This window comes from Helianthus annuus, chromosome 17 (assembly GCF_002127325.2).
Source record: "Helianthus annuus cultivar XRQ/B chromosome 17, HanXRQr2.0-SUNRISE, whole genome shotgun sequence".
NCBI lineage: Eukaryota > Viridiplantae > Streptophyta > Magnoliopsida > Asterales > Asteraceae > Helianthus > Helianthus annuus.
Genome location: NC_035449.2, coordinates 8567050 through 8587744, shown reverse-complemented (window position 1 = coordinate 8587744; position 20695 = coordinate 8567050). Strand labels below are relative to the sequence as shown.

Here is a 20695-nt window from a genome sequence, read left to right as displayed (position 1 = left end):
TGGGCTTTCCAGTAACAAAAATGGACTTTCGAATAGGGATGAGCAAATACCGATCCCGTCCCGATAACGATAATCCCGATCCCGAAATTTCATGAATACTTGATACCGATACCGAAACATGTCGGTCGGTACGGTATCAGTATTTCGAGGGTAAAAGTCGGTATTTTTACCGATACCGTACCGTACCGATACCGAAAAACCAAAATGTGGATACCGTTTCCGATACCGAAACATGTTGGGATGGGGATTATTGGTATCGGGATGGGGATGAGATCAGTATTTTATACCATTTGCTCATGCCTACTTTCGAATATAACTTGTTGTAATTAATCAATAATTTATATAAAAAAACTACTTTATGTATGTTTATGTTTGATCATTTATGTTGTTTTATGTTTGTTAAATTATGTTTATTTGTTTATTTTCGTTTACGTTTAGTTTTAAATGAACAAACATAAATTAGCTCAAATATGTTCGTGTTCATGTTCAATTAAAGCTAAACGAACGAACACGAACCTGTATGTGTTCATGTTTGTTCGATTCTACAAGCTTATAGAAAATCCTAGCCTTCAAACCAATATATCATATTTCATCAAATTAGCTCCATAAATAAAATCACTGAATATATATCAAGTGTTTCATCAGGAAAACGCACTTCATTGACATCCCTTATCATAATCCACATACCTTCCGTGGGGAAGATGATGAACCGCTTTGGGTAACTGCAAAATGTGAATTAGGTTTTGGAAATGTTTTGTTTCCTACAGCAAGAATCCGTAACCACTGTGAATTAGCAAAGATAATGCCGAACCACCACTAACCGCCCCATTTGGAAGTTTTTTTGTACATTGGATGGCCAGGATCAAATGTTAAGGACTTTAAACGGTCAAATGATCTCAAATTGTGGTTACAACATCCGCAACAATAAAATATATAATTGTGATCGGTAATATATTTAAGAGAACTTGTAAATCTGCGTTATGTAGTTAATAAATTAGGGTTGTGGACTTCCAAATTGGGCATGTAAAGAAGCCACATTGGACGCTAGAGTGTGAACACGTTACAACCCTTTGGTGACAGGGGCGCAACACCTAGAAGGTGGAGCACCTAGCAGGTGCGAGGGTACCCCACTCTCGCATATTCAATTGGCCAGCCACATTTATGCACCTCACACTCCCCTTAATAACACGCCTACTGGGCATCACGCCATCACTTGTTTTCACCTTTCACCACTTCACAACACATAGCCTAAACTCAAAGATGGAAATGTAGACTTAATTACAAAAACTATTAAAGCATTTCCATAATGTGATAGGTAATATCATAACTAGAGATATTACAAACCAAAATTCATGTGAGGCATATAGTAGCAGCAAAAAATCATATCCTTGACATAAATAAAGCTTGACCATCCAACTGAGTTGGTGCAAAAGGGTTATAGCTCTAGTCCAATTGAGAGCCTGAAAACAAAACAAAACACAAAATCTGTTGGGATATTCATTTTTTAAAAAGAAGTTTTATTTATTTCTTGCCGCTTTTCGTATAAGGTAAAATTTCAATTTTAAATTAGTTTTACCTTTTTAATATGTATTAATCCTAAAAGTTCTTGTAAATCCATCTCTTTCGTTATAGAGATAAAGCCATATAGGTATGTATGTGTGTAATCGGGTCAGGTTGGTTTGATCTCCAGTCACAGAAAAATTCAAGCATTACCTCAAACCTTCTATTATAATTTTCATAAATAAAGTAGTTAATTAAATATATTGTACCTGCGAGATTTAAAAAACAAAAGAGTTAATTGCCATTTTTGTCCCTGTAGTTTGTCTGATCGTGCAAGTTCAGGCCAAATTTCAAATTTGTATCATGTACGTCCCTGGCATTCTTGAAATATGCTAATTCCGTCCAAAGAAGCACGAGTTAACTATCATTTTCGTCCCTATGGTTTGTCCAATTATTCGATTCAACCTTAGTTTTTTTTTTTGGACAAAATTGGCTTGTTTCAAGAACGTCAGGGACGGAAATGATACAAATTTGAAATTTGGCCTGAGCTGGCATAACTGGACAAAACACAAGGACGAAAATGACAGTTAACTCTTAAAAAAATTATTGACACATAATTTCATTTTGCATGTTATAATAGTCAACAATCTATAATAACCATGATAAAACTGTATTGTTGATAATAATTATATCAGTTTTCACTTTTTAATTTTTATAACTCCTATAATGTTTAAACAAACTTACAATGATAATAATAAAAGTATATGGTAAGCAATAATTACACTATTTATGGATAACTTGAAAATAAAAATACAAGTTCTATTTAACTTCATAGCTTGTTTGGTCATTATCAAAACTTTAAGTTCAAGGGCTGTTAGTTTCTTTTTGGGCGGCTAAATCACCACCCTCAAATCCTACTCCTAAATTGACACCTATGCCCAGCAAGGGACTTGAACCCTCAACCACATAAGGAGGTACACCTTACCAACACACGTTGACACCGCTAGACGATAACCCCTTTGGTAAAGGGCTGTCATGTAACTTGGAAACTTAAGAAAAGAAAAATGAAAGGATGAAGGTGGGATTTGAACTTGTCCCGGCTACAAATCAGGCGAAGCAACTTGTCAACTTATCAAATATGTAAAGGTTTGCACATTGATATAAAGGATAATTATCAGATTCAGATGAATAGATGGGAAATCAAGAACTTACAATTTGTCATGAAGACTGTTGTGATGTAGCAAGTTCATCAAAGAAGACATTTTAAAGGCTTGGCCTCTTATTGCATTGGATCTTCATACGATCCATCATATTATCCATGAAACTCTCGGCCTGAGCAAACCAGAAAACCTTGCTTGCAACTTAGCATTGTGGGATCCAGGCAGCTTTTTCAGTAAACCTTTAATCTCCCGCAACATTGAAATTATACGACGAGTGTTTTTAGACCCTTTCTGAAACGGCTCATTCAGATCTTTCCAATAACTCTCGATACGTGTCATTCTTTCATGAAAACGTGATTTCATTGGTGCCTTGTCTTGCTTCACATGAACTGTGTTTGTTTCACAACATTCTTTCCACTGATCTAGTAGCACTTGCAATTCTCTCATAAGGTTTCGTGCCGATGCAACATTCATAACAGCTTCAATCTCCTGCAATGTTTCCATGTATCTTATAATAAGAAAGAAACATATTGACACTCTCCATTAATCACAATAAGCACCTGTGTTAAATTTAGTGCATCAGGGCATGTAATCTGAGCAATAAGTAAGATGTACATACCTCATATGAAACCATTGTAAGGATAACATCTGGAGAACTATCTAGCAAATAGTTTTTGACTTCGTTAGACATGGTTACTTTTGGCTGGGTAACACAAACTGGATAAATCTTTAAACTCTTTAAGTTGGCAAATGGAGAAGGTTGATGTGAGATTAGTTCCACATGAGAAGAAAGATGCTACAAAAAAAATACCAAAAGAATTATGTATAAAAATGAGAACAATATGCAATCTCATAATCATAAGTAAGGATTTAAAAGTCTATTTTCCAGAATACATGTTTCTTAATAATGATGTAAGTAGCAGAGTAAAAGGGGTAGATTCCTGTAAGCAAGCTCCATGTACCACTTTTTTTAATGTTTTTCGTAATGACAAGAAGGTTTCCATTGTTTAAAAATCTTTGTTAGACGAGCATGATAAACATGAAGGACCAACACCAGCATACCTTGACAAGTTCCAAGTTTAGTGTAAGAGATTTGACACTGTGGAGCTGTTGAAGCAGACAAACAATTTTATGAGCAGCACCATTTTTTTCAAATTTATAGTTAATACATATGTTTGCCTTCTCCAAATGAAGAAGATCAGTAGAAAGCTGCAAAAGATCATCATCTTCATCTTCATAATAATTATAAGATAGATATTTATAATGCAAGGAGGAAAGATTGGGGGTGGAAATCAGATGTATCCTTCGCCATTGTTTTATATTGAGATTCTTGAGTTGAGGTGTATCCACATTGACATTGACATCCTCAGGACCATCTTCAAGTGTTAGACTAGTTAGTCCAGCATGACATATATTGAAACCATCCAATCCACCCACCATTCTACAATTCTTTATGGTGAGATCCTTCAAGTTTGCATATGCAGAGAAAAAACCAGCACATTTGTCATTTGTCAGTATTGGCATCATGCAATGTGACACAATAGAGATTCAATGTTGCTAAAGCTTGCATCTTCCAAGTAGTTGGGCTCCTGCAAGTAAGTTTGTGACTGGACCCCGTCAAAGTGAAATGCTTGAGAGACCGAGAATGGAAGCGAGTGGTATCGAGCATCTTTGCCGATAAGCATGTAATATTCAATTGTTGGACATCATGGGAGAATGCGTACTTCATAATTCTTGTGACAAACTTCTGTCTAACCGTTCCTATAAAAGTGAGGTCGACAGAAGACACTTTGATTTGATTGTTTCGGCCACTGAGAACATGTTTAACAAATTCGGAGAACGTGAGCAACGTCCAAAAATCCTGATTTGAGAAATTGAGGTAAGGCATTGAAGTCCAGATATACTTCCATCTGGGAGACAAAACACTGGTTTCAACAGCCTGTTTGATGCTAACAAAAGACAAGATTTTATGGATAAGATCATCCGGCAAGCTGCTTAGTCGATCTCCTTCTACATTCACCCTCTTTCTATCACCCATTCTCTTCCCCCTATCTTAGATACAAAGCACTGGTTTCAAATTTTCAATATGATCATCTCATGCGCTCTCTATTTTGATTCCAAAAGCTGCAATTTACAGTGGTGATACAAATGTTGAAAGCAATCAACTATCATTATACCTTTTTTCATAAAGTCGTATAGTTTATATTCACATAGAGTCCAATATCAACTTGCAGACAATAAAAGTACTAGCAGAAACTCAGCCTAATAACAAAAAGTCACTCTAAGCTTTCAACAACCGACATACTGTAAATTGTAATCTGCTAAACAAGAAACATGCAGTTCAACAACTAGAAGGAAGATAAAGAGAAGACATGTGTATGTTCGGCTAGCGTTAAATGCAAAGTGTTACCTGTTTCTTCGTAGAAGATGAAACATTGAGAAGGTCAAGCATCTCTTCAGTTAAGAGTACACATTTGGTATTGTGATATGTGAAAGAGCAGCACTGCAGACATACAATGACTTCCTCTCTTTTAAGTTACTTTATAAAAATATACTAAGCAATAAGATTTTAAATAAGCGACAATTTTGTAGGGTTCTCCAAAAATGTTAATAAAACTATAACATACTCTTTTTTATGCTGGTAACGTATATGTTATATATTAATTTAATGGTGTTATATCAGCGTTTTGCTAATATCACATGAAGGTGGATGAAATATCTTTTTGGTATAATAAATAACTGATCTTTGAGCAGCAATAATTTGTTAACAATTATCTTAGACCGTACGTAGTAGATCTTGTTTGGGCGTTTGTTTGGTAGAAAACGCCGGACAACGCCGTTGTTAACCGCCCTGTGGGCGTGTTTTTGGCAAAATCCAAGTTGAAGCGTGCTTTATTCCACCATTTTATTGGTCCAATCACATTTCATTTTCATTGTCTTTACCCAATAAGATTTTTTAATGGTTTTGTTTTATTTAATTAAATAATTGTGTAATGATTAACGGGGCATTATTGGGCGTTATCACCACTACATCCCTTTGTGAATAACACCCCTTTGCTAACTAGGACGACACGTAACAAAAAACGCCTAAAGGTGAAGCATTATTCAGCCAAACGGCTACGCTTACTAGAAAAATCAAACGTTTTGTTTATAACTTTAAGTTTGATGAGTGTCATGTCAAGGCCTGGTGAGGTGACCCGCTACAGCCACCGCCTAAAAACTCTAGCACTCATTACCTACTTGGCAGGTTTGATACTTTTAACATTGTTTATTTTTTAAAATTAGTTCTTACTTTCGTAATAATAGGTGTTAATTAATATTTTGGCTGATAATTTAAAATTTTTAATCAACTTATATTATTAACAAAAGAGGGTGCTTAAGATTAGTGAAATTTTTGTTTACAATCTTTGATAAGTTTAACATTTAAAGTTATACTATTTTTACCATGTCAATGAGGTGGTGGTGGAATGGTATAGGAGAGCCTTGGTGTTCTAAGGGGCCCAAGTTCAATTCTTGTTCTTCTCGTTATTTTCTGCGGCACCTGGTGATGATAGAAGACTAGATAAGTAGGCGGAGATCGTTAGTTCGATCCTTGAACTGAGCGGGTTTTACCTTCACGCACTGTCGTGCCTTTGGACGAGTGTTCACGGGCTTCGGCCCTAATTGAGGGTTTTCCCCGGATTAGAGGCGAGTGTATCCTGATGTGGTGAATTTCGCTAGTAATCTATTTGGAAGATTCGTTGACCGTTAAAAAAAATATTATTTTTACCACATTCATTTTAGTTTAATTTTTGCAGACACCCAATACAATTTAGTTGGTTTATTTTTTTCTTCCTACATTTTAGTTTAAATTTTGTTTATACCCCTCCAATTTAGTCCTTGGTTTTTTTTTTTCCTTTTCCTTTTAACACTTTAACATGTTTACACTCTAAACTTTAATAAAGTTATTATTTTGAGTTTTTAATGAATTTTCTGTTATATAATTTTTTATGAGTTTCACTTTTTTATATCAACGTTTCACACGAGTTATTTTAATCTATGTTCGACTTGCAATTTTTGTAACGTTGTTTCTATACTCGCCGGTTGCTTTAAACGTTTTTTTAAAAAGCGTTCGGTTTTTTTAAATCGGCCGACGCTCATCTCTAAATAAACCATTGCGACATGTTTTTTTATCTACGGTTAAACTAAACTGTTGTAATGTGTTGTTTTCGTGTTAATCTTTATATACGTTTTGGTGTAAATTTTGTTAAAATAACTTGACTTTCGTATATAATGAGGTAACTTTTCCTTGAATTTCGAATATGTTATCATGGCGTGGTTTTTTTATAGGTACATTTTATTTTTAGCTATGTTTTAAACCCAACACGAAGCAAGAATGGTAACCCACTTAGTTATTTATTAAATCTGAACTATTTGGGCCTGGCGAAAGTGAGGCAACACGGAGCTCTTCGATTTGGAGAGTGTGGTAACCTTATATATGAAGTTCACCGTTAAAAAAAAATATGTAAACGAATTAAGGGCACCATGTATTATCTAATAGGTAACGAGTTTTTGGAACCCGTGTGTTGCAGCGGGCCTATAATTATATACGTAATTTAGATACATCACATGGACCATCCGTATAATTACTAATTAGTATGATGAAGAGGCAACACTTCTCCAAGTATAGAAAATTTATTAATCAACTTTTTAACTAATATAATAACCATTTAGATTTTTAAGAATCATAAAAAAAACCCAATATATATCCTATTTTGTTGAATTGTCTTTTTTATATAATTGAGTAAATTACTTTTTGAGTCTCTATGTTTTAGTGGTTTTAACCACTTGAGTCCAAAATAAAAGTTTAATGTCGTGAGTCCTTAGCCATTTATTTTATAACGTTTTGAGTCCAATTTTGTTTATTTTATAACAGTTTAAGTCCAATTTTGTTAAAAAAAAAATTGGACTCAAAAGGTTAAAATTAGGACTCAAATGGACTCAAATGGTTATAAAAAAAATGTCTAGGAACTCAGCGCGTTAAACATTTTGAATTTAGACTCAAATTATTAAAAACACTAAAACATAAGAACTCAAAAAGTAATTTACGAAAATGTAAATACATTCACATTTTGTAAGCATGTTAATTACCAAAACTAAAATTGTCATCAAATGTGCTATTAAAAAAAATTGTCATCAATAATTCCATGCACAAAGTTCAACTTACATGTTATCACTAAATCATATGCATTTATTAAAGCCTATCACCAACACCAATAAAAAGAAAGAGAAATTAAGTTATGACAAATAGAAAGGAGTAGAAATTGAACAGTAATATTGTGAGGGGGCTTAATTTTTATAATTAATAACCATTTAGATTTTTAAGAATCATAAAAAAAACCCAATATATATCCTATTTTGTTGAATTGTCTTTTTTATATAATCGAGTAAATTACTTTTTGAGTCCCTATATTTTAGTGGTTTTAACCACTTGAGTCCAAAATAAAAGTTTAATGCCGTGAGTCCTTAGCCATTTATTTTATAACGTTTTGAGTCCGATTTTGTTTATTTTATTACAGTTTAAATCCAATTTTGTTAAAAAAAATTTGTACTCAAAAGGTTATAATTTGGACTTAAAAGGACTCAAATGGTTATAAAAAAAGCGTCTAGGAACTCAGTACGTTAAACATTTTGATTTTAGACTCAAATGATTAAAAACACTAAAACATAAGGACTCAAAAAGTAATTTACGAAAATATGAATACATTCACATTTTGTCAGCATGTTAATTACCAAAACTAAAATTGTCATCAAATGTGCTATTCAAAAAAAAAATTGTCATCAATAATTCCATGCACAAAGTTCAACTTACATGTAAGTGGAGTATTAATAAGGGGCTGTTTGGTATCCTCTTAATGATCATTTAAATGGTACCTTTTAATGGTTTAAAACCTCTGAATGAATAAGAGGTAACCTCAAGTCTGAATGGTTAAGAGGTAACCTCTGAATGGTAAATCATCACGTCACATTCTTCTACCTTCTCATTGGTAAAAAACTTAATTGTTCCATTAAGAGGTAGCCTCTTAATGACTATTCAGAAGCTACCAAACAGCCCCTAAATCATATGCATTTATTAAAGCCTAACACCAACACCAATAAAAAGAAAGAGAAATTAAGTTATGACCAACAGAAAGGAGTAGAAATTGAACAGTAAGATTGTGAGGGGGCTTAATTTTGTTAATTTTTTTGAACGGCCAACAAACTCAATCCCGAGCACTCTCGGAGCACCCACTGGACAAACGGGGTACTCCGAGAGTAACTCGAGTCCACCACCAATTCCGGGGAAAACCTGATAACCCACCTGCCCGTAGGCACGACGGTGAAATTACCGGTAAAACCCGTTTGGCTCAAGGATCCAACCCAGGTTTTCCCGGGTCTCCTATCATTGCCCACCAATGCCTCACTCTGCACCAAGTGGGAGTCGAACCTGCATCTCTCAAGAGAAATGCAAGCCCTCCACCACTTGATCTAGAGATCATTGGCCTTAATTTTGTTAATTAATATAGAGGTAATTGCTTATAGACTAGTCAATATTTTAGAGCCCAAAACTTAACATAGTGAGTATGCGACCAAATTTGCATGATGGATAATTAGATACAGGCTTGAACCAAACATGCAACTATTTAAATTATTCACTTGCACTGTTTTATTCAGTCTCCAAGTCTCCCCGTTTTTAAATATTTCAATTGAAATAACTGAAAGCTTCACTAATTATATCGTGGTACATTCGACTTGAGTATGTCATTTGAATTCTTTCATGTTCGAATATCTTCGACATGATTCATGCTTAGCTAGATGATATATACGAAATCATTTTGTGGTCACGCGTGTCTCATCATTTGTCAAAAATTGTAAACCAAATCTATAAAACTCTAAGAAAGTAAACACAAAGACGTTGCAATAAACCTTTTTCCAATCCCATTCGCAGTCCATTTTCGGCTAAGGAAGCATTGAACATAGAGATACTACTAGATAACAATGGCACCAATAGTTGGCGTTTTTATTACAGTCATCACTTGTGAGTATAACGTAAATCAAAACCTTAAAAATTTGCTAAGACAACGGCTCCAAGTAATCTCGTTCAACTTTGAAATGATGTCAGAATTGGCCGTTTATTTCCTGAATAGTTCTGGAACGTTTCCACATCATCCTGTGTCTTCCCTTGGTGTTGTTCCTTGCTTCCTACAGTTTTTCCATGATGTTAAAATATTTAAAGAAACCATAATACTAATTACCATTTGTCACATATCTCCAAATTAATAGCATATTGAAATGTATCGTTTTCTTTAATATCTATATAAAGCATAGTGAGTTTCTTAACTTAAAAGGTGTATATACTACAAAATTCAACACTATGCAGTTAATATCAGTGATATATCGGTTATACTGGTCTCCTAGTAAAAAATCAGTCTCAAATATCGGTACCGATATTATCGGCAATATTGATATATCGCTGATATTGGACCGATATATCAGTGAATAATTAGTGTTAACTTGCTATATATATATATATAGGGTAAGGTTCATGCGAGAACCACCTTATTGCGAGAACCGCGAGAACCAATGTGAATACAACATAAAATAGCTAAAAAAACCTAAAAAAAACCTAACCCCCACCCCCCCCCCCAAAAAAAACCTAACCCCCCCCCCCAAGCTAAATGCTAAAAACTAAAACCCTCAAAAAACCCTCAAAAAACCTAACCCCCCCCCCCCCCCAAAAAACCTAAACCCCCCACCCCCCAAGCTAAAATGCTAAAAACTAAACCCCCAAAAAACCTAAAAAATTTAAAAAAATAAAAAAAAAATCTAAAAAAAATCTAAATTTTTTTTTATTTTTTTACTATTTTTTATGTTCAAATCGCTACTTTTAGTAGCCAAAAAAAATTTAAAAAAAAAATTTTTTTTTTGGATACTAAAAGTAGCGATTTTTATATAAAAAATAGTAAAAAAATAAAAAAAAAAATTTTGGGTGTTTTTTAGATTTTTTTAGGTATTACTGTTTGTGTTCACACTGGTTCTCGTGGTTCTCGCAATAAAGGGTGGTTCCTAACGGATCTTTGTCCTATATATATATATATATATAAATTATGCATTATATTAAAATCACTGATATCTCATCACCGAGATAACCTATATCTCAAATATCGATCCTTGACAATCCGATATTTTACCGCATATTTTACCGCATTAACTGCATAGATTCAACTTACAGGCAAAAGGTTAAAACAAATTGTTGTGATATTTGTTTGAAAAAAAAAAAAAAACAAAACAAAACAAAACAAAACAAAACACTATCCAGCATCAATATCAATTTATCAAAAAGGACCAGCTAATTTAGAGACAAAAACATAAGCATGAAATGTATATTAAATGCTCTCCATTTATCATCATGAGCTCTTATATTAAATGCTCTTCCTAGTATAATTTCATGGTTAATATTAAAACATAGCTACCGGTTCACTTTACAAATTTGACGCATAGGCTCTGCTTGAATAAGAAATTTGGCAATCAAGGCAATAAGTGGAATGTATGGAAGATAAAAATATACTTCATTGTGTACATACCTCATGTGTGACCATGGTGAAGGTGGCACCTGGAGAACCATCTAGCAAATAGTTTTTAACTTCATTGCACATAGTAGTTACTTTTGGTTGTGTTTGCTCTTCGTCTTCCCAAAAAAACCAACTATCTGGATTTGTATACAACTCTGGAAGAATCTTTAAACTCTTTAAGTTGGCAAATGGAGAAGGTTGATGTGAGATTAATTCCACAGATGAACTAAGAATCTACAAAAATAATGCGATCTCATAATCATAAGCAAAGATATAAAGGTTTAATTCTATGAATACATGTTTCTAAGTCATGTAAGTAAGCACACTCAGTGACTCAATATACATCTTTTATCTAGAAAGCATTAACCTTGTTTGTACTAATCTTTTAATTGTTAATGCTGGAAATATATGTTAGATGCGAATTATAACATTAAGGACAGATACCTCAATAAGTTCCAAGTTAAGAGTAAGAAATTTGACACTACGGAGCTGTTGAAGCAAGGAAACAATTTTACGGGCTTCGGGGTCAACAACATACGGATGGAAAATACACATATCCACCGTCTCCAAGTGAAGAAGTTCGGAAGAAAGCCGCAAAGGTTCATGATCAGCTTCATAATGCAAGGAGGCAAGGTTAGGTGCCGAAATCAGACGCATCTTTGGCCAATTTCTTATAGTGAGACTCTTGAGCTGAGGTGTAACCACATCACCATACGTGTCACCCTCTTCAAGTGTTAGATTAGATAGTCCAGGATGACATATGTAGAATCCGTTCGGTCCCACAATATGGCAATGACTTACGGTGAGATTCTTCAAGTTAGGACAGTTAGAGAAAAGACCAGCAGACTTGTCATTATCGTCGTACCATAATGTGACATACCAGAGATCCAATGTTGTTAAAGCTAGCAAGTCCCAAGTAAATGGAGTCGTAATGGAATCTTTGTGACCAAACCCAAACAAAGTTAGATGTTTTAGAGACTGAGAACTAATGTGAGAAATAGGGAATTCGGTACTCTTTCCAGGTCGGCCATAAGTAATATCCAGATGTTGAACATTGTGGGAGAATGCATACTTCAAAACTTTGTTCAAAATTTTTTTGACAAACTCCCCGCAAACTTTCCCATGAAAAGTGAGTTCGACAGAAGACAATTCAATTTGATTATTTCGGCCAGACAGTACACGTGTAACAAACTTGGAGAACTTGGCCTGCGTACGGAAACTCAAATATGAGATATTGAGACAAGGCACTGAAGTCCAGGTATACCTCCATCTAGGTGACAAAACACTTGTTTGGACTGCATGTTTAGTGTTGATAAAAGAGAGGATTTTGTGGATAATATCGTCTGGCAAGCTGCTTAGTCTATCACCTTCTACTTTCATTCTGATTTTACCATGCCCAGAATCCATTCTCCCCTGACTTGTGTCTTTTTGCTGAGCCGCCAGGATTATGTGTTGGATCAAGAAGCTGCAATTTGATTGCATGCAACAGTTAGGAGATAGGACAAACTGAACACTAAAGATACAAGAGCTTACATAATTCAAATAAATGGTGCCTGGGAACAATTAAAACATTGTCCTCCAAAATGTTGGGAGGAATTTACAATAACCCGGCCAGGTTCGCGGGTCCAACCTCTCCCGAACCCGAAAATCTTGTCATACATATGAACCCGAACACAACCCGAGTATTAGCAGGTTGACCCAAACACAACCCGTTCAACTCAAATTTTCAAATTTTTAAACTTTTTTCGCAAATTAATATATTAAAATTAAAATTTTACTACAAGAAACACGAATGCATATAATACAATTGCATTTTAATTATAAAACTTTATGTCAATCTCTCTTTTTAAGTTATGACTATGCATAAAATATACACCCAAATTAACTAATGACATAAAACATATTGTAAAAAAAATATAATATAATATAATATAAATGGGTTAAACGGGTCAACCCGAACAGGTTGACCCAAACCCGACCCGTTTAGCTAAACGGGTTCGCAGGTTCAACCTGAAACTGACACGAACTCGTTTAGACTAAACCTAAACCCGCAAATTTCATGTTAGGTTCGTGTCGTGTTTGCAGTTGTTTTCGGGCCGTGTCAAGAAATTCACACCCCAAATTCAGCAACAAACAATTGAGAAAAAAACGTTAACTCTTATCTAATAAAAACTTTTATCATATTAGCAAAGACAATTGACTGAAAATTCACTTACCACAGTGAAAAGAACAACCACAAAATTGACTGAAAGTTGCATTATTAAACTACAGTTAATAATTTGATTATGACCAAAACTTCAAAAATCTCAAACAACTGAATTTGCGAAAACGCCTCAACATTATCAATTTTTGGTTACACAAAAATAAAAATCGAACCGAAATTTAAACAAAAAAAAGACCCTAATCTGGTATGGGGGGAGAAGCTTACGCTGTATAGGGACTGACGGACGGAGCGGTTGAACGTATGAAAGAGGATTATTTTTCATTAATCAAGAATCATCAGTACATATACAAGGGAAATCCCTATAATTGTGGACAGGGCCGTCTCCGAAAATCTTTAAAAAATTTTGGGCCCGGAGCGAGTAGAAAAAGTAGGCCCATATAATAAAAAGTCAATAACTTAATTTTGTAAAAAAAAATACATATATTTGAATTAGTACATATTTATATACTAGAAAACATAATTAATGAAAAAATGGGCTACTAAAATATGACTTTTTTAATAACATATAAAAAATATATATACACACATATACACACACTAGTGGGATCAAACCTGCATGTTGCGTCGAGTGAAATTTTGTTTTTGTTTCGATGCATACGTTATAGCAAACGAAAGTGATCGAAAACCCAAAACATATAGTCGTAACATGCCAAAAACGCGTTCGTTTCTTTAGTTTTTGTATCATAAATTGTTTTGTTAAATTTAGTTTAAACAATAAACTAAATAATAATAATAAGTACATTAAGTTTTAAACAAAAAAATAAACTTAATTTGAAATAGGGAAAAAAAAGCGTAAAAACAAAATGATAAGAATAATAAGAGTAAAAACAAAAGGATTAGAATGATAAAAATAAAATTGGGAAAAAAGATAGTCAAAGACGTCGAAGTTAGGAATCGAACCTTTGACAAACTTCTTCCATCCTAACTCATATCACGGGTAATGAAGCCACCAGACCAAACCTCTTTTTGATTCACATGATTGAAACAAAACATTTATATATACATTTATTATATATTTTCTTTTTCAGGAAAAATCTTTCGGGCCCCGGAGGAGTTTGGGCCTTGTGCAGTCGCCCGCCCTGCACACCCTCCGGGCCGGCCCTGATTGTGGAACTTATACAACAAATCAGGAAAACTAAATAAATTTGAATTTTAGACAAATTATTGGAGGGAATAAACACAAATCAGTGAACCGGGTTATGTGTTGATGGTACGATGGCGGCGTGCTGCTGACCTCTGCTTTAAACTCTTTTACCATAAAACGTTAAAATGTGTCTTTTACCTCAAAAGTACTGTACTTAAAAAGCTTTGAATATTTGGTAAAGTGTTTTGACTTTTAACGTGTCATCGTTTAAACTTTTAGAAAAAAATTCTTTGTATTTTAGAATGGCTTTAATTTTGCCCAATGATACTTGAATCAAGGGTAAAAGTCTTGCATTTTTTATTTATAGATGTAAGTTTAACTTCTATTTGATACAGGCATTGGTAGAAAATAATAGGAGACTCAGGGATATATAGGCTTCATCCTTAAGTTAAACGGGTTTTATCAGTAATTTCACTGTCACGCTTACGGGCGGATAAGTTACTGGGTTTTCCTCGAAATTGGTGGTGGACTTGGGTTACTCTCGAAGTACTCTGTTTGTTCCAGTAGATGCTCCGAGAGTGCTCATAATTGATATTGTTGGTCGTTCAAAAGAAAAGAATAGCTCTAATTTTGTAAATATTCAAAAATTTATTTATTACTATATACATTATCATTATCAATTATTATTATAATTATCATTATCATTATCATTATCAATTGATTCAATTTGTAACTTTGTCATGCATCTTTGGTTTGTACTTTTAGCTTTAGTTTATTGTACCCACTTTGGGTTTTTTTTATCTCTGATTCTTTTAACCTATAACCCTAATACTTATACATCTTTTACAATTTAACCCTAATACTTTTCACTTTCAACTTTGATCCCTTATATTTTTTATATTTTAAAAGTTATTTGTTTTACATTTTTGTCTAACTTTTGTTAGTTAACACATCGCAATGTGCGTTTGTGGTTCAACATTGTTACGCCTATTTTTTCCCTATTTAACGGCTCCATCGCAACAAACGAGTTCTAGAACGACTTAGTTATTATTCTATATGTTTTACGTTTTTTTCACGTTCATTTTTATTTCTTTTGTATACGAGCTTTCCGGTGTTGGTGATTACCGGCGGTGGTGTGAAATTGGTGCTACTTGGCGCAGTTTTACGCAACCCCGCGCGCGCGTGTGTAGAGGGGGGTGGGGGTATGCAAATCGTCAACAAAACAGCCTATCTTTTTTAACGGCCAAAAACACAAATCAATGATTTTTTTGGCTTTAATAGAATTGTTGAACAACCAAAATGGCACAATCCAAACTCGGTTACACAAACAACCCAATCCAATGAACACAAATTGGTTGAATTAACATTTTATTAATCCTATTACCATAATAACATGAATCCAATTTTGGATTCCTCTTATATACTCGGATAACTGTATGGATAAAAATCTTTATAAGGGTTATTTGGACAATTAGATGGTTGTCCAAATTTCATTTAGGGCCTCGGGTGGATTGGCGGTTGACCGAAACACAACCCATATTCGGCCAGAACATAAACCTCTAACTTCATTAAGTTTGATGAGTTTGCGTTCGACCAAAACATATACACCCCTAACTTCATTAAGTTTGATGAGTTTGTGTATTGAAAGACTTGTAACTTTATTTCTAGCAAGTTTAAGGTTGAACTTGTTGCTTCTAACAACGTATCGTGATCTCATTGACACAGTAAAAAATATCATATTTTTGGTTCAATCGAATTATACCATAGTGTTCCAGCAAGTTTTAGTAAGGTTGAACTTGTTGCTTCTAACTACGTGCCGTGATCTCATTGACACAGTAAAAAATATCATATTTTTGGTTCAATCGAATTATACCATAGTGTTCCAGCAAGTTTTAGTAAGGTTGAACTTGTTGCTTCTAACTACGTGCCGTGATCTCATTGACACAGTAAAAAATATCATATTTTTTTGCTCGATCGAATTATACCACAGTGTACAAGTAAATATGATATGGGTAGAGTTTAATCTTTTTTAGCTTTTTACCATCATATTTTGACTTTAAAGTTTTACAAGGTGAATCCAAAGTACACAAACAAAAACGAAAATAAACTTCTCTAAAAGAGTAAAAGATGATTGCAGTTTAGAAATCATAAACTTTTTCTAAAATCTTTTAGATGTTTTTTTTCTAATCCAAATCATAGCTGGAGCAAGTTTACTCAAATACAAGGATACTAACGATCGTTGTGAGTTCCACATCAATTAAAAAAACACTTTTGAAACAAGTTCCAACACACACTAGGCACCCAACACTTTAGTTCCTAATACGAACATGAAGTGTTGAAGACTACTGCAGGAACCTGAAATCAAAACAAAAGAACAGCTTTAACACTTGCAAGCTATAGAAAATCAACAACTTATATCTGCTTAGAAGACCGCTGCAATGCTTTAGCAAGTTCATCAGAGTAGACACTTAAACGCCTCCCTAGGGTACCACACTGGATATCCTTACGATCTATTTTCTTCACGACAAGGTTTGCTTCTGCACACAAACTAGAAAACGATGATTGCATTTTAGCCCTGTCTGACATCGGCAACTTTGTCAGTACACCTTCAATGTGTTGCAACTTTGAAATGATGTCGCAAATCTTTGTTTTCTCAAGCTGACTCCGATCTTCCCAATAATTCTCGATTGGTGCTTTCCCTCGCTCCATATGATCCAAGTTGATGTTAGCTTTATCCTGCTCTAGCATTACCCATAGTTCTGTCATAAGGTGTTGTGCTAGTGATGTGTCCCGCGCTTTAATCTCCTGCAATGTTTCCATAATAAATACTAATCATTTATTCCAAATTTGTACTACCTTACTAATACAGATGGATCACTGGTGTTCTCTTTAAGGAATACAACAATAGCACTAACACATATTACAGATTTAGTTAGTAGAATCCACCACGTCTATGGATTGACACTAACTAATAACAAAATCAACTGCGCTTTAATGCCGAAACCGGTAATATTTTTTTTATTAAATATGCCCTCAATAGATAATAAATTTAGAATCTTGTTTGTTGGATATAATTTGAAATATGACAAAACTAGACCAATACATTCATTAGAACCACTGATCAGTTGATCCATCTTGGTTATGTCAAAAACGGAACACTAAGGGGCTGTTTGTTTACCTCTTAATGAGACTCTTAATGGTTCAGACCTCTTACTGGTTCAACTCTTAATGGTTCAGACTGTTTGTTTCGTGAGCAAATGTCTGAATGGTTCAGGCATTTGCCTCTGAATGGTTAAGTATTATACAGAGTCTGAATGGTTAAGACCTCTAATATGAATTAGTCAGACATTTGCCTCTGAATGGTTAAGTATTATACAGAGTCTGAATGGTTAAGACCTCTAATATGAATTAGTCAGACATTTGCCTCTGAAGGGTTAAGCATTATATTGGCTCTTAAGACCTCTTACTCGTTCAACACTTAATGGTTCAGACCTCTTACTGGTTCAACACTTAACCATTCAGAAGTTGCCAAACAGCCCCTAAATGTAAACTTCGACAATCAAAGGAAAACTACTGAGGAAACAGGTCCTGGAAAATAACACACGGGCAAAAGATCCAACCCCAAACCCCCAATGGAATAACTGAATAAATTTCAACAATCTACCTAACTTTCATGATTTACCGACATGCTTTAGGGCCCTATTAATTAATGCGGTTGTAGCAAAAAGAAAATATCACCCTATCAAGCGTCTCAATTTGGTGAGAAATGGTAGATTATATACCGGATCAAGGTCAGCACGGTGACATCAAAATAAAATCTAACAAAAGATTCTAATTATTATGCCAATTGTTTACCATAACTTTCTTTATAACTTAGAGCAATACGTATGATGCATGACAAATAATAATAAGATCCTTCATGATGTAATTAATTACCTCACGTGTAACCAGTGTTAATGAGGCACTTGGAGAACCGCCTAGCAAATAGCTTTTGACTTCATTAGACACAACTACTTTCTTTTGTGCCTGCCCCGCCAATTGTATGTCCACGGGATGAATCTTTAAACTCCTCAAGTTAGCAAATGGAGAAGGTTGATTTGAGATTAGTTCGACTGAGGAACAGAGAACCTGCAGAAATTTTACAAAAGAAAAGTATGCACTAAGAGAAAATTATTAGAAGTATAAAACAAGCATTAATATAAGTACACATACATAGATATATTATATGCAACGTCGTGTTTTGGTTAACTGTTTCTTGGTCTTTTAAGGTATAAAACATGATTCGATATTTAGTTTTTTTAGCACCAGAAAACAAGCACATGTCTTTCGAATAAAGAACCAAATACCTCTATAGTTTCCAAGTTAACGGTAAGATATTTGACTCTATGAAACTGCTGAAGTAAACCAACAATAGCACTGATTTCTGTCTTGCAAGGTTTGCGTATACAAAGATCAACCTCCTCCAAAGAGGGTAAATTGTCCGTATAGAATTTCAAAGAATAACCACTTCTATATATAAAGGAGGTAAGATCAGGTGCAGAAAGATGCACCCAATCACAATTTTCAATAGTGAGATTCTTGAGTTGAGGTACAACCACATAGACTAAATTCCACCCCCAGTATCCATTTTCAATCGTGAGATTAGAAAGTTGAGGATGACAAATACTTAAACCATTCGATCCCATTATCTTGCAGCCATCTAAAGTGAGACTCTTCATGTTTGGGCACTTGGAAAAAATATTGTTGTCTTCATCATCTTCATCTTCATACTCATCCTCATCCTCATCATCATCATCTTCATCTTCGTCTTTATACAATGTGACATAACCGAGATGTAATGTCGTTAAGGCTGGAAGCTCCCAAGTTGATGCAACCGAACGATCAACAGAACCGACTAAAGTGAGATGTTTGAGGGACCGAGAACGAAAGAGAGAAAGAGGGAGTTCAATCTTCTTCTCAATCAGGCATGTAACAGTCATATGTTGGACATTGTGGGAGAACGCGTAGTTGAGAATTCGTTTGACCAACGCCAGACTAACCCTTCCATGGAGACTAAGCGTCAAAGACGCCACTTCTATTCGATCATTTCGGCGAGACAATACATTGGTAACTGCTTTGGCGAAATGGGGCAATGAAGGGAAATCCTCACTTAAGAAATTGAGATAAGGCATTGAAGTCCAAATAAACCTCCATCTGGGTGACAAAACACTCGTTTGAACAGCATGTTTGATGCAAACAAAAGACAAGATTTTATGAATAAGATCATCCGGCAAACTGCTTAGTCTATCACCCATTCTCGTCCCACTCATAGTTTGATACACCACACTCGCCAGTTTCAATACGGCAGATCTCCAATCTTGTTTGCTAAACCAATATCGTTGCCATATTACACCCCCTTTTTGGATCCCTAAAGCTGCAATTTTCAGTGGTCAAACAAAAGGATTAATATTTATAAACAATACAACTAGCTATACTTTAAAATTTTCAATATTAAATTAATATTAACCAAGAATGTTACAAGAAGATAGATTTTTTTTTTTTTTTTTGTGACAAGCCTTTTGTTATGCTAAAAGAGACCAAAAAATTTTCATGAAAAATAAAGAAAGAATCCACTACACATGTGACACTGGAAGTACAAGTTTCCAACAACTTTAGTTTCTAGTCTTAATTTGACCTTCAAAAGTCAAAACCTTCTACCGTAAACTTCTTCGTAAGTTCATCTCAAGTCAAACATGTAGTTTCTGAGTACATTATGTTTATGTGCAGACAAAAAAGCTTGCCCTAAAAACAAGGAAAATCAGTTCAAACTGTCAACAATCGTTACAGCATTATTCTTGTTTGCTAAATCTTAATTCAACTTTAAAAATCAGAAAATGGATAGTACTCTAAGCAGGCCCGTGCATTACGAGCAGACAGACAAATTATACTAATAAAAAGAAAAATTAAAAAAATGAGTTCAAACTATCGACAATCGACATATGAAGATGATAATCATTCTAACAATGAATCAGTAGTTCAACAGTTGAAAGGAAGATGATGAGTGTATGTTGGGCTAGGGTTTGTGAAAAGGTACCTTTTCCTCCAAGGAAGATGAAAAGTTAAGCATCGCGCGGTTGGTATTACAGGATGTATGTGT

At 34.4% G+C, this 20695-nt stretch overlaps 2 protein-coding genes across 2 annotated transcripts; both read right to left on the bottom strand.

Annotated features, from left to right (window-relative positions):
* Positions 1–4164: 4164 nt before the first annotated feature.
* Positions 4165–4698, bottom strand: LOC110923662 (F-box/LRR-repeat protein 25-like). Its single transcript, XM_022167726.1, has one exon. It carries the CDS (start codon positions 4696–4698, stop codon positions 4165–4167), a length of 534 nt encoding a protein of 177 aa, XP_022023418.1.
* A 4896-nt stretch (positions 4699–9594) lies between these two features.
* On the bottom strand, positions 9595–12720 carry LOC110921844 (putative F-box/LRR-repeat protein At3g18150). Its single transcript, XM_022166172.1, has 3 exons — positions 11696–12720; positions 11264–11485; positions 9595–9881 (listed from the first exon to the last, which is right to left on the bottom strand). The coding sequence occupies exons 1-3, from the start codon at positions 12656–12658 to the stop codon at positions 9798–9800; spliced, it is 1269 nt and encodes a 422-aa protein (XP_022021864.1). The 5' UTR covers positions 12659–12720; the 3' UTR covers positions 9595–9797.
* Between the last annotated feature and the right edge of the window lie 7975 nt (positions 12721–20695).